The sequence below is a fragment of the Ranitomeya imitator genome, chromosome 9 (genome assembly GCF_032444005.1).
Source record: "Ranitomeya imitator isolate aRanImi1 chromosome 9, aRanImi1.pri, whole genome shotgun sequence".
Classification (NCBI taxonomy): domain Eukaryota; kingdom Metazoa; phylum Chordata; class Amphibia; order Anura; family Dendrobatidae; genus Ranitomeya; species Ranitomeya imitator.
Window position 1 is genome coordinate 86,681,999 of NC_091290.1, and position 13,499 is coordinate 86,695,497.

A 13,499-nucleotide genomic window follows, 5' to 3' on the forward strand; every position below is an offset into this window, starting at 1 on the left:
CAGCTGCTGATTTCTATTCTCGTGTTGGTATTTACCTTCATTATTTGCTTTTCTCTTATGATATTAATATTTTTTCATTATTACGTTGTTAGGTGATTACTCCCAATAGAGTCATAAGTAGGAATAATAGGAAACCAGAAGTGCCAGTCCTAATCATATTAGCTGGATACTTGTGGAATGACACAGGAGTCCCACAAGACAAGACAGGTACCTGAAGGAGGGAGGCGCTACCTTTACCTGCCTTATGACTTCCTGGTGTAAGACTAGATGGGACTTTGTCTACCCCTGGCTATGTGGTGATACAGATTCCCATGGGCTTGTGCTGAGAACATTGCAGAAAGAAGTGTACATGCGTTGGAATCATCGTGTTTTTATTGCTTGAACTTTGGGTTTTGGTGTGTTCAGAAGTGGTGAGGTTAGAGAAAAGAACTGTGTTCACTCCTCCTAAAACCACCGGATTCAAGGCACTGATGAATCTGTTCATCCATGGAAATAGGGCTCCTATACTGAGGTAAGTCAGTGACATTTATACGTCTTCTGAGCCGCTACTGTAATTGTTATTGAGTTTTGGGGATGTTATTTTTTTTATAGAAATTTGACCAAAATAAAAAGTGTGTTTTCTACCATCCTGTTTACCTTGTGTGGGAAGTGGGGGTAAGTGTTAAGTTCAGCAAAGGGTTCTTGTTCTTTGCAAGCAATATATTAGGTCGGCTACGAAAATGTAAAATGGATACCCTCACTCTATATACCATATACTGCAGCTTATGAAAACTTCTGCCTACATATGATATTTTCTATATAACTCTCCCTGAATAGGAGGCTCATACTGAGACTGGTAGCAACACATCTGTGGCTGGTGGGTGGCATCCAGTGCCTGTGCAGTATATTCATACCTATGACATATGTACACATAATGAGTAACTTTAATTTATGCATTTAGCTGCTCCCAATGTCTGCTTCAGTCAGAATTATCTTTTTCTATTATTGCTTGCACAGATAATTTTTAACTAATAATGAAGGTTTTGTAGTATCTGCAGGATGACCATGTCCTGCCAGCATGTCAATGACCTAAATAGTAGGATTACTAGAACAGAAAGGCTATTTGACCCTGTTTCAGTACATCTGGTTATAGCACGAACTACCAAAGAGTTATTACGAAGGAAAGATGTTTCATAACTGTAGTAGACAAAGAGATTTACTTGGCTTGATACATCACAATTCATTGTAGGGTCTTCTGGACTCTGGAGAACACTTGCAATTATTATGGTGGACTAAACAAAGGTGTTACTCAACCACGAGATTGTATATGCAGCGCCCCAGAGATCTGGTCGTTGCAGTATGACGCCCTGCCACTAAGGGGAGTGATGGTACGTCTGATGGCACTAAAGGAGTTCTCCTGACCAGATATCACCAGAACACTTTACACTTCACACTCCGGCCACTAGGGGGAGCAAAAGGCTTTATTTATTGGGCCACTCCTCACATTGGTAAAACTAGGGGTCAGGGAGGAAGTTAGTCAGAAGCTGACTGGGTTGGATTCAGGCAACATCCCGCGGCAGGGAGTGTTGCAGGGAGAAGACACAGGGGGGTCCCTGTCGGGCATGGGAACCTGGCAGGTGCCTAGCGAACAGAACAGAACGTAACGGAACCGCGCCTGCACTACCTTGCGGCGGTATCCTAAGAAAGAGACACGAAGGGAAGGATATTGTGGAACAGTGTAAACGAGATCAAGCACAAAGGAGAACCAGTAGGAGTCGTGCCGTGAGACCGAGGCAACATCCTACTGAGGCGCGTAGCCGATGGCCGGAACACCGCGGGAGTAACTGACTCTAGGCCTTACTTCGAACTCCGCAGGACAGTTAATTATAGGTTGGCTGTCTACCTTAAATTTCCTACGAAGACATAGGGGGCAACAGTGGGAGAGGGGCATCTCTAGGGTCCCGGAAGACCTCCAGGCCTTCCCATCATACGGGTGCGTCCTAGCCATAACATATCTGGGGGACGAGAAACTAGCAACATCTGGAACTAAAGAGAGAGAGAGCTGTAGAGAACGACGAACGAGAACAGCAGTTGTGCAGTTGTGAGGACTATTCCGAATGCTCAGCAGGGTAGGACTACAACACAAACAGGCGCTAGTGGTAGGCAACGATTTCCATCTGCGAAGGAAACTCTGGAAGTGCCCATCGGACCGGCCGGTCTTAGATAGCCCTGTTAAACGTGCTCTGGATTGAGGATCCTGAAGTCTTCAGTAAAGAGGTAAAGAGACTGCAACCAAGTGTCCTCGTTATTGACTGCACTTCACACCATCACCATCCACCTTACTGGGAAGCCCTGGGGACATACTTCACCTGTGGGAAGGTATACCATCCAGCTGCCATTCCATCACCCCAGCGGACCCCACAGCAGAATCGGTCACCCTGACCGAACACCACAGGTGGCGTCGCGAACCCCTGACAGACTGCACCACCTTTATTGGACGCCCCTTAGCAGGGTCGCGGACCAGGTCTAGCCACCGTGACAGCCTCAGAACCGAACCAGAGAGGCCCGGTAACGAGAACTCGTGGCCCTGTGTCTGGGGGTGCTCCATATACCTTTACCATTCCCCTAGGATGTAATATAAGGTATAGAAAACTACTCCATGTGTGGATCAGTATACACTGATGAGCAAAAGGGTAACAATGTTTTGACTTCCTGGCTCCATATCTCACCGTCCACTACTGCTTTGATCGTGAGACTATCATGATTTTATAGACAATCATTTTGGCAGTCTCATACATAAATTTGACTTGCAACTATTTAGCATATGATAACTATTTAGCATATGATTAGTTATGCAGATTATTGTCATGTCACTGCACTGTTACTGTTTTGCTCCTGGTGAGGGGGAAATATTTTTCATTCTGTATAAGGGCTCTTTCACACGCCTGTGCCTCCTGTACATGTAGTGACCGTTTTCACACATACTGGAGACACTGACACAGGTAGACCCATTCACGTGAATGGATCCGTGCACATGTCAGTGTGTTTCCATGGACCGTGTATCCGTGGGCAAAATATGCTGACATGTCTGTTTTTTATGCTTTTTACCGTCAGCACAAGCAAAACTTACAGCTGGGGGCTGAAACCCTCAGCTGTCAGCATTAGCAAGGTTGGTTATCAAGAATAGAGGGGTCCCCACACTTTTTTTTTTAATTATTTAAATAAATCATTTAAAAACCCATGTGGGGTCCCCCCCATTTTTGACAACCAGCCTTGCTAAAGCTTACAGTTGGCGGCTGGTATTCTCAGGCTGGTAAGGGGCCATGGATATTGACCCCCAGCCTAAAAATAGCAGCCCGCAGCCGCCCTGAAAATGCACACACACCTATTAAATGTGCCATTTTTGGTGCTTTTTGCAAGCAGAAAAAAAGGTTGTCTCCAGCACAGATATTCATATAATTAACATTTCACTTTTATTTAGAACTTTCTTAAAAATGCCATGAGTAAGACCCAACTGGTCGAAACGCATTGATAGATTACCAGGGACCCCACTGGTTGTACAAACCTGAGACTATGTTTTTAAGAAAGTTCTAAATAAAAGTGAAATTTTAATTATATGAATATATGCGCTGGAGACAACCTTTTTTTTCCCTGCTTGCAATTTGACTACGCCTTTGATCAGGTCGGCTCCGTGCGTGGATGGACCTTGGAAACTAATGAAGACCGGTGAGCTGACTAAATCCATCTCCCCCTTACCTTACTAATTGATTTTTGGCACTTTGCCTGTCTCTTCCCACTTGCCCTGTAGCGGTTGCAAGTAGGGTTCATATTTGTGGGGTTGATGCCACCTTTGTTTTGTCATATGACATCAAGCCCACGGGTTAGTAATGGAGAGACACAGTTATTATCAACCTTAATCTATAAATTACAGAGTATAGATTAATATGTAGAACAGAAAAGACCACAAAATACTCCTAAAATATAACTTTTAATTAGACAAGGTAAAATTACCCATATATATGAGGGTTAAAAGAGTTCAAATGACAAAAAATCTTATCTTATAAGGATAGAAATGATCTGGGGGAGGGATTGAGTACAAACCGGGAGACGCTGAATGTGCGGTAGGATCCAGGATAGGGCAAGGTATTTGATGCCAAAGGAGCAGAGGATCTGTAGTAGAAGGCAGTGGTCAACTGTGTCAAAAGCAGAGGACAGGTCTAGAAGCAGGAGTACAGAGTATTAAGTAAGCATTAGGTAAGCATTATAAAGAAAGCAACTAATTATTTTAAGACCAAGCAAACTATAGTACTCTAACATTTATTTTAATCCTAAATGCCTGTCTATTTAATGCCATAATCTACTCTCTTTTCTAATATAGTTTAATTAAAAATTCCCTATCATTCCCTCACCACACTATTTTATTTTTGAGAAACCCCCCAGTGCATGCTAAGATACTCAAAGTGTCATCAGTGGAAAGGAATAGTGATGAGCGAGTATACTCGTTGCTCGGGTTTTCCCAAGCACGTTCGGGTGGTCTCCGAGTATTTGTGACTGCTTGGAGATTTAGTTTTCCTTGCCGCAGCTGCATGACTTGCGGCTACTAGACAGCTTGATTACATGTGGGGATTCCCTAGCAACCAGGCAACCCCCACATGTACTCATGCTGGCTAGCAGCTGTAAATCATGCAGCTGTAAATCATGCAGCTGTGTCAACAAAAGCTAAATCTCCGAGCACTCACAAATACTCGGAGACCACCTGAGCATGCTCGGGAAAACCCGAGCAATGACTATACTTGCTCACCACTAGAAAGGAAGCATCAGCAGTGATGTCTGCTTCAAGGACTCGTTTAGTCCCTGCTCTACTGAGTATGCATCAGCTGCCAATTCTGACATATGCTCAGTAGAATTTTGCTTCTGTGCAATATTCTTTTTAATGCACAGTAACAGTGCTGTCACAATTCCATACCTCAGTGCATCTGGTATGCAGTTACGGACGGCTCAGCCATCCTATCTGGTGCAAGGCCATGCTGAAGCTGTCCGTACTTTAACAGCTCAGCCATCCTATCTGGTACAGGGGCGTGCTGAAGCTGTCAGTGTTTATTTGGCAGCATCTGAGACTGGGAGGTGCTGGCCGTCTCCAGGAGTTCATTGTCCCAAGTGATTGCCATTAGCGATAGGCGGACACCTGGATGTTCAGGTCTGGCGGGTTCAGCTGAAGAGTTACAAAAAGTTCAGAACGGTATCCGGACTCGAACCCGAACCCAGACCCCATTCACTTGAATGGGGGGCCCGAACATCCAGTGTTTGCTGCGCTGTAATATGCAAGACCGCTTCTGATTGTCGGTGAAATCATCCCCGCTGGTCAGAGAGCCACGGTTCCCATGCTGTCAAAAGACAGCGGGAATACTCAACGGTGATTGGAGGTATAAAGTTTTCCTCCGGTCACTGGTGTCAGCTGATGGGACAACTACACCCATCATCCGACACTCGCTGCCCTAATAACAGCAAGAGCAGGAGCGGTGGATGGGAGTCTTCATCTGCCACTCATGCACTGTAAATAAATAATAAAAAAATAAAAAAAACAGCGTGGGTTCCCCTGTATTTTTGTCAACCAGCCAGGCAAAACTCACAGCTGAGGGATGCAACCCTCAGCTGTCAGATTCAGCAAGGCTAGTTATCTATTATGAGGGGTCCCCTGTTGTGAATTCTGCTTTTGGGCTCCCTCCGGTGGTTGTAGATGGTAATGCAGTTGTCCCAGGGCTGCAGTCATGGTCAGGTGTTTCTGCTGATTGCAATTCTGACTGGGGTATTTAGGTTTGCAGGATTCATTAGTCCTTGCCAGTTGTCAATGGTTCTTGGGAGGTGTTGGACCTCTGTCTGGTTTCTCCTGCTTAGCTGCCAATTCAGCAAAGATAAGTGTCTGGTTTTTTTTCCTATGGCACACATGTTGTGTGCTGGATTTTTGATTGTATTTCTGCTCTGTGTGTAGGATTCTCTGGAGTTGCAGATATACGTTCCACGTCTTTAGTTAGATGGAGGAATTTTTTTGTATAATCTGCTGTGGATATTTTTGGAAGGGTTTTAATACTGACCGCACAGAACTCTGTCCTATCCTTTCCTATTTTAGCTAGAGTGGCCTCTTTTGCTAAATCCTGTTTTCTGCCTACGTGTGTCTTTTCCTCTACTACTCACAGTCAATATTTGTGGGGGGCTGCCTATCCTTTGGGGTTCTGCTCTGAGGCAAGGAAGAAATTCCAATTTCCATCTATAGGGGTATTTAGTCCTCCGGCTGTGTCGAAGTGTCTAGGTTTTGTTAGGCACACCCCACGGCTACTTCTCGTTGCGGTGATAAGATCAGGGTTTGCGGTCAGTATAGTTACCACCTACTCCAGTGAAAGTTATTCATGCTGCTCCAAGGTCACCTGATCATAACAGTACAACTGGCCCATAATGAGTTAAATGCATCTCAGAAGAAGGGAAGAAAGGTCTTGAACCATTTTTTTTTTCAGTCTACTTTGTCTTCTCCTCCCTCTTAATCTCTGGGTGGCTGAAGAGCCTTGTGCTAGCATGAATGTTCAGGAATTAGCTTCTCATGTAAACCAGCTTGCTGCTCGGGTACAGGGTATTTCTGATTATATTGTTCAGCCTCCTGTTTTAGAACCGAAGATTCCTACTCCTGATTTGTTTTTTGGTGACAGGTCCAAGTTTTTGAGTTTTAAAAACAACTGTAAACTGTTTTTTGCTTTGAGACCTCGATCCTCCGGTGATTCCATTCCGCGAGTAAAAATTGTCATATCACTGCTGCGTGCGACCCGCAGGATTGGGCGTTTTCCCTGGAATCTGGGAATCCGGCTTTGCTTAATGTAGACTCCTTTTTTCAGGCTTTAGGATTATTATATGATGAACCTAATTCTGTGGATCAAGCTGAGAAGACCTTATTGGCCCTGTCTAAGGGTCAAGAGGCGGCAGAATTGTATTGTCAGAAATTCAGAAAATGGTCGGTGTTGACTAAATGGAATAATGATGCTTTAGCGGCAATTTTCAGAAAGGGTCTTTCTGAATCCGTTAAAGATGTTATGGTGGGGTTTCCCACGCCTTCCGGTCTGAGTGATTCTATGTCTCTGGCCATTCAGATTGACCGGCGCTTGCGGGAGCGCAGAACTGTGCGCGCTGTGGCGTTATCCTCAGAGCAGACTCCTGAGCCAATGCAGTGTGATAGGATTCTGTCTAGAACGGAACGACAAGGTTTCAGACGTCAGAATAGGTTGTGTTATTATTGTGGCGACGCTTCTCATGTAATTTCTGTCTGTCCTAAGTGGACAAAGAGGATCGCCAGTTCAATTACCATCAGTACTGTACAACCTAAATTTTTATTATCTGTGTCCTTGATCTGCTCATTGTCATCATTTTCTGTCATGGCATTTGTGGATTCAGGCGCCGCCTTGAACTTAATGGACTTTGAGTTTGCCAGGCGTTGTGGTTTTCCCTTGCAGCCTTTGCAGCAGAACCCTATTCCTTTAAGGGGCATTGATGCTACACCCTTGGCTAAAAATAAACCCCAGTTTTGGACACAGGTGACCATGCGCATGGCACCAGCCCATCAGGAAGATTGTCGATTTCTGGTGTTGCATAATTTGCATGATGCTATCGTGCTGGGTTTTCCGTGGTTGAAGGTACATAATCCTGTGTTGGATTGGAAGTCCATGTCTGTGACTAGTTGGGGTTGTCAGGGGGTTCATAATGATGTTGCTTTGATGTCAATCTCCTCTTCTTCACCTTCTGAAATTCCAGAGTTTTTGTCTGATTTTCAGGATGTATTCGATGAGCCCAAGTCCAGTTTCCTTCCACCGCACAGGGACTGCGATTGTGCTATTGACTTGATCCCAGGCTGTAAGTTTCCTAAGCGTTGTCTTTTCAACCTGTCTGTGCCTGAACATACCGCCATGCGGAGCTATATTAAGGAGTCGTTGGAGAAAGGGCATATTTGGCCATCTTCTTCACCGTTGGGAGCGGGGCTCTTTTTTCTTGCTAAAAAAGATGGTTCCTTGAGACCCTGTATTGATTATCGTCTCTTGAATAAAATCACGGTCAAGTTTCAATACCCTTTACCTTTGCTTACCGATTTGTTTGCTAGGATTAAAGGAGCTAGTTGGTTTACGAAGATTGACCTTCGGGGGGCATATAATCTTGTTCGTATTAAGCAGGGTGATGAATGGAAAACTGCGTTTAACACGCCCGCAGGCCATTTTGAATACCTTGTGATGCCATTCGGGCTCACTAATGCTCCATCTGTTTTTCAGTCCTTCATGCATGATATTTTCCCGACTTATATTGATAAGCTCTTGATTGTATATTTGGACGATATTTTGATTTTTTCCGATGATTGAGAGTCTCATGTGGAACAGGTCAGGATGGTATTTCAGATCCTTCGTGACAATGCCCTGTTTGTGAAAGGGTCTTAGTGTCTCTTTTGGGTGCAGAAGGTTTCTTTTTTGGGCTTTATTTTTTCTCCCTTGTCTATAGAGATGGATCCGGTTAAGGTTCAGTCCATTCATGATTGGATTCAGCCCACATCTGTGAAGAGCCTTCAGAAATTTTTGGGTTTTGCAAATTTTTATCACTGAAATACAAAACCTGCACCCCCTATTTCACTTCATAAAATAGCAAGGCTTACATTCCGCTGTTATACCAGGCAGAAGGATGAAGACCACCCTGCCCATCTTAGCACGTAGCCATTGATATAGCCTTTTCAATGGGTAACCAGCTTTATAAACAGAATTAAACTGAAAAAATTGTCAGTGGAAAATGTGATTCTGTCAACATAAAACCATTAAAATGTGCATATTATGACATAAAATCAGGTCCGCCATCATCGCCACATACATTTATAGGCAGAATTTTTATCGCTGTTTCATTGCTAATTTTTCCAGCGTGGTTAAACCCTTGACCGATTTGACGAAGAAAGGCGCTGATGTGGCGAATTGGTCCTCTGCGGCTGTCTCTGCCTTTCAGGAGCTTAAACGTCGATTTACTTCTGCTCCAGTGTTGCGCCAACCGGATGTTTCTCTTCTGTTTCAGGTTGAGGTTGACGCTTCTGAGATTGGGGCAGGGGCCGTTTTGTCTCAGAGGGATCCTGTTGGTTCCTTAATGAAACCGTGTGCCTTCTTTTCCCGTAAGTTTTCGCCTGCTGAACGCAATTATGATGTCGGCAATCGGGAGTTGTTGGCTATGAAGTGGGCGTTTGAGGAGTGGCGACATTGGCTTGAGGGAGCTAAGCACCGTATTGTGGTCTTGACCGATCATAAGAATTTGATTTACCTCGAGTCTGCCAAACGGCTGAATCCTAGACAGGCTCGATGGTCTTTGTTTTTTTCCCGTTTTGATTTCGTGGTCTCGTACCTTCCGGGTTCTAAGAACATTAAGGCTGATGCCCTCTCTAGGAGTTTTTTGCCTGATTCTCCTGAGGTCTTGAAACTGGTCGGTATTCTGAAAGAAGGGGCGGTCCTTTCTGCCATTTCCTCTGATTTACGACGGGTTCTTCAGGAATTTCAGGCTGACAAACCTGACCGCTGTCCTGTGGGGAAACTGTTTGTTCCTGACAGATGGACTAGTAGAGTGATTTCTGAGGTTCACTGTTCCGTGTTGGCTGGTCATCCTGGCATTTATGGTACCAGAGACTTGGTTGGTAGGTCCTTTTGGTGGCCTTCTTTGTCGCGTGATGTGCATTCTTTTGTGCAGTCCTGTGGGACTTGTGCGCGGGCCAAGCCTTGTTGTTCCCGTGCTAGTGGGTTGCTTTTGCCATTGCCGGTCCCTGAGAGGCCCTGGACGCATATTTCGATGGATTTTATTTTGGATCTTCCGGTTTCCCAGAGGATGTCTGTTATCTGGGTTGTTTGTGACCGGTTCTCTAAGATGGTTCATTTGGTGCCTTTGCCTAAATTGCCTTCCTCTTCGGATTTGGTTCAGTTGTTTTTTCAGCATGTGGTTCGTTTGCATGGTATTCCGGAGAATATTGTGTCCGACAGAGGTTCCCAGTTTGTTTCTAGGTTTTGGCTTTCCTTTTGTGATAGGCTGGGCATTGATTTGTCTTTTTCTTCTGCGTTTCATCCTCAGACAAATGGTCAGACCGAGCGAACTAATCAGACTTTGGAGACTTATTTAAGATGCTTTGTGTCTGCTGATCAGGATGATTGGGTGGCTTTCTTGCCATTGGCCGAGTTTGCCCTTAATAATCGGGCTAGTTCGGCTACTTTGGTTTCGCCTTTCTTTTGTAATTTTGGTTTTTATCCTCGTTTTTCTTCTGGGCAGGTTGAGCCTTCTGAGTGTCCTGGTGTGGATTCTGTGGTTGACAGGTTGCAGCCGATTTGGGCTCATGTGGTAGACAATTTGGTGTGGTCTCAGGAGGAGGCTCAACGTTTTGCTAACCGTCGTCAGTGTGTTGGTTCCCGGCTTCGGGTTGGGGATCTGGTATGGTTGTCTTCCCGTCATGTTCCTATGAAGGTTTCTTATCCTAAGTTTAAGCCTCGGTTTATTGGTCCTTACAGGATTTCTGAGATTATTAATCCGGTGTCTTTTCGACTGGTGCTTCCGGCCTCTTTTGCTATCCATAATGTCTTCCATAGATCTTTATTGCGGAAATATGTGGAGCCCGTTGTTCCCTCTGTTAATCCTCCGGCCCCTGTGTTGGTTGATGGGGAGTTGGAATATGTTGTTGAGAAGATTTTGGATTCCCATTTTTCGAGGCGGAGGCTTCAGTACCTTGTCAAATGGAAGGGTTATGGCCAAGAGGATAATTCTTGGGTTTTTGCCTCTGATGTCCATGCCGCTGATTTGGTTCGTGCCTTTCATCTGGCTCGTCCTGATCGGCCTGGGGGCTCTGGTGAGGGTTCGGTGACCCTTCCTCAAGGAGGGGGTACTGTTGTGAATTCTGCTTTTGGGCTCCCTCCGGTGGTTGTAGATGGTAATGCAGTTGTCCCAGGGCTGCAGTCATGGTCAGGTGTTTCTGCTGATTGCAATTCTGACTGGGGTATTTAGGTTTGCAGGATTCATTAGTCCTTTCCAGTTGTCAATGGTTCTTGGGAGGTGTTGGACCTCTGTCTGGTTTCTCCTGCTTAGCTGCCAATTCAGCAAAGATAAGTGTCTGTTTTTTTTTCTATGGCACACATGCTGTGTGCTGGATTTATGATTGTATTTCTGCTCTGTGTGTAGGATTCTCTGGAGTTGCAGATATACGTTCCACGTCTTTAGTTAGATGGAGGAAATTTTTGTATAATCTGCTGTGGATATTTTTGGAAGGGTTTTAATACTGACCGCAAATAACTCTGTCCTATCCTTTCCTATTTTAGCTAGAGTGGCCTCTTTTGCTAAATCCTGTTTTCTGCCTATGTGTGTCTTTCCTCTCCTACTCACAGTCAATATTCGTGGGGGGCTGCCTATCCTTTGGGGCTCTGCTCTGAGGCAAGATAGTATTCCTATTTCCATCTATAGGGGTATTTAGTTCTCCGGCTGTGACGAAGTGTCTAGGATTTGTTAGGCACACCCCACGGCTACTTCTAGTTGCGGTGTCAGATCAGGATTTGCGGTCAGTACAGTTACTACCTACTCCAGTGAAAGTTATTCATGCGGCTCCAAGGTCACCGGATCATAACAGTCCCCACACCGTATTTTTTAATTATTTAAATAAATAATTAAAAAAAAGGTGTGGGGTCCCCCCATTTCTGACAACCAACTTTGCTAAAGCAGACAGCTGGGGGCTGGTATTCTCAGGCTGGTAAGGGGCCATGGATATTGCCCCCTCAGCCTAAAAATAGCATCCTGCAGCTGCCCAGAAAAGGCACATCTATTAGATGCGTCAATTCTGGCGCTTTGCCCGGTTCTTCCCACTTGCCCTGTAGTGGTGGCAAGTGGGGTTAATATTTGTGGGGTTGATTTCACCTTTGTATTGTCAGGTGACATCAAGCCCATGGCTTAGAAATGGAGAGGGGTCTATAAGACACCTATCCATTACTAATCCTACAGCTGTATCTTTATGTATAAAGCTGAGTGTATGTATGTATGTGTGTGTATATGTCTGAAGCCATGCCCCCTCCACTCAATTGGCTCACTGCTTCCATTACAAGGAAAATAACCTCAATTTCTTCAACTTTACTTCATGGGAAATGTAGAAGGGGCTCAGCAGAGATGCTGTTTAATTCCAAACACTCGCCTTGATATTGTTGTCACTAACTTGCAGCAGTTCCTTGACTTAAACAATTCATATGTTCAACTTTTCACGACTGCACTTGAATGCATGTCAAGTGACGATTACAAAGTTGTAATCAGAGCTGACAAAACACTTCAAGGTGAGCATCAGAGGTGTTTCAATGCCCCCACATTTGATGAGGTAGCTATTTTGATTGTGGTTAATGAGTTTCACAGCCGTGATATTGTGCTTCAGAAAAGGAACTATGGTTTGCAACTGGTGGCAGAAACTCACAGGTCCTATGATGCACTGCAATATCCAATTATCTTTTGGCAGGGACAGGATGGCTGTCACTTTGAAATACCTCAGACAAATCCTGCAACAGGCAACCTTTCAGGAAAAAAGTGTCGGCCATGGACTTCTATGCCTATAGGATCATGACAAGAGTTGGTGAGGAAAATCACATCCTCAAATGCAGACATGTGTATTTGATACGCTTTATTGAAATTAGTGCAATTTATCTCAGGATCAAGTGTTTCCAATTGTATATGGAAGAGGAGGCGACTATAAAGGAGAAAAGCTGTGCTTTATGTGCAATATCTAATATATAATTGCCTAGAATACTACTTCCTGCAATTTGTGCCAACTTCCGTGGCTTTGTCCGGAGCTAATGTCCGGAGCTAATGTCCGGAGCTAATGTCCGGAGCTAAGTGACGTCAACAGTGTCCAGTGTCTGATTGGTTGCCGCCTGCTGCGAGCGACCAATCAGAAACGTGCCGTACTGTGACACACTCCACCCGCCATTTTGGTGTGATTTTTGAATTTTTACCTCACAGCAAGTTTCTACTGCGTGGAGGCGGGCCCAGTGACGTTGCTCTTCAAGCTCCTGCCGAATTTCGTCAAAAAAATGATAATACCATTTACCAAAACTATATATATTTAGTTGTGAAGTGGTTCAGTGACATTTTCACACCAATTTTGAACTTTTGTTTGGTGTTTTCTCCATATACTGCCTATTATTCACTGACTGTTATACTGAGAGACTGCCGTTTATTAACCTCTTCTTTGCCACATTGGGTATATTGCTCTATTATTTGCCACATAAGGACATTGTCCATTATTGCCCAGCAATTTCTCTGCAATATAAACTGCCTATTTATTAATATCTGCATTCCTGCAAAGAACTATTGCCTATTATTAACTGGCTATTTTCCTACTACCTGACACTGCCCACAACACGCAAAGTTGTCGTCTGATGTCTTTCATCCCTCCCCTCATAAGCATGTTCATGGATCCTGTGTAACTGTACCTTAAATAACAAGAATTGTCAAGAGCTGGT

General features: G+C 44.5%; 1 protein-coding gene across 1 annotated transcript in view; it reads left to right on the top strand.

Moving 5' to 3' along the window:
• The first annotated feature begins 256 nt into the window (after positions 1 to 256).
• PRRG4 (proline rich and Gla domain 4) overlaps positions 257 to 13,499 on the top strand; it is a 169,269-nt gene continuing 156,026 nt past the window's right edge. The window contains exon 1 of the mRNA XM_069738852.1: positions 257 to 511. Within this exon, the coding sequence (XP_069594953.1) occupies positions 471 to 511 (41 nt within the window). The 5' untranslated portion in view covers positions 257 to 470. The remainder of the gene's footprint in view (positions 512 to 13,499) is intronic.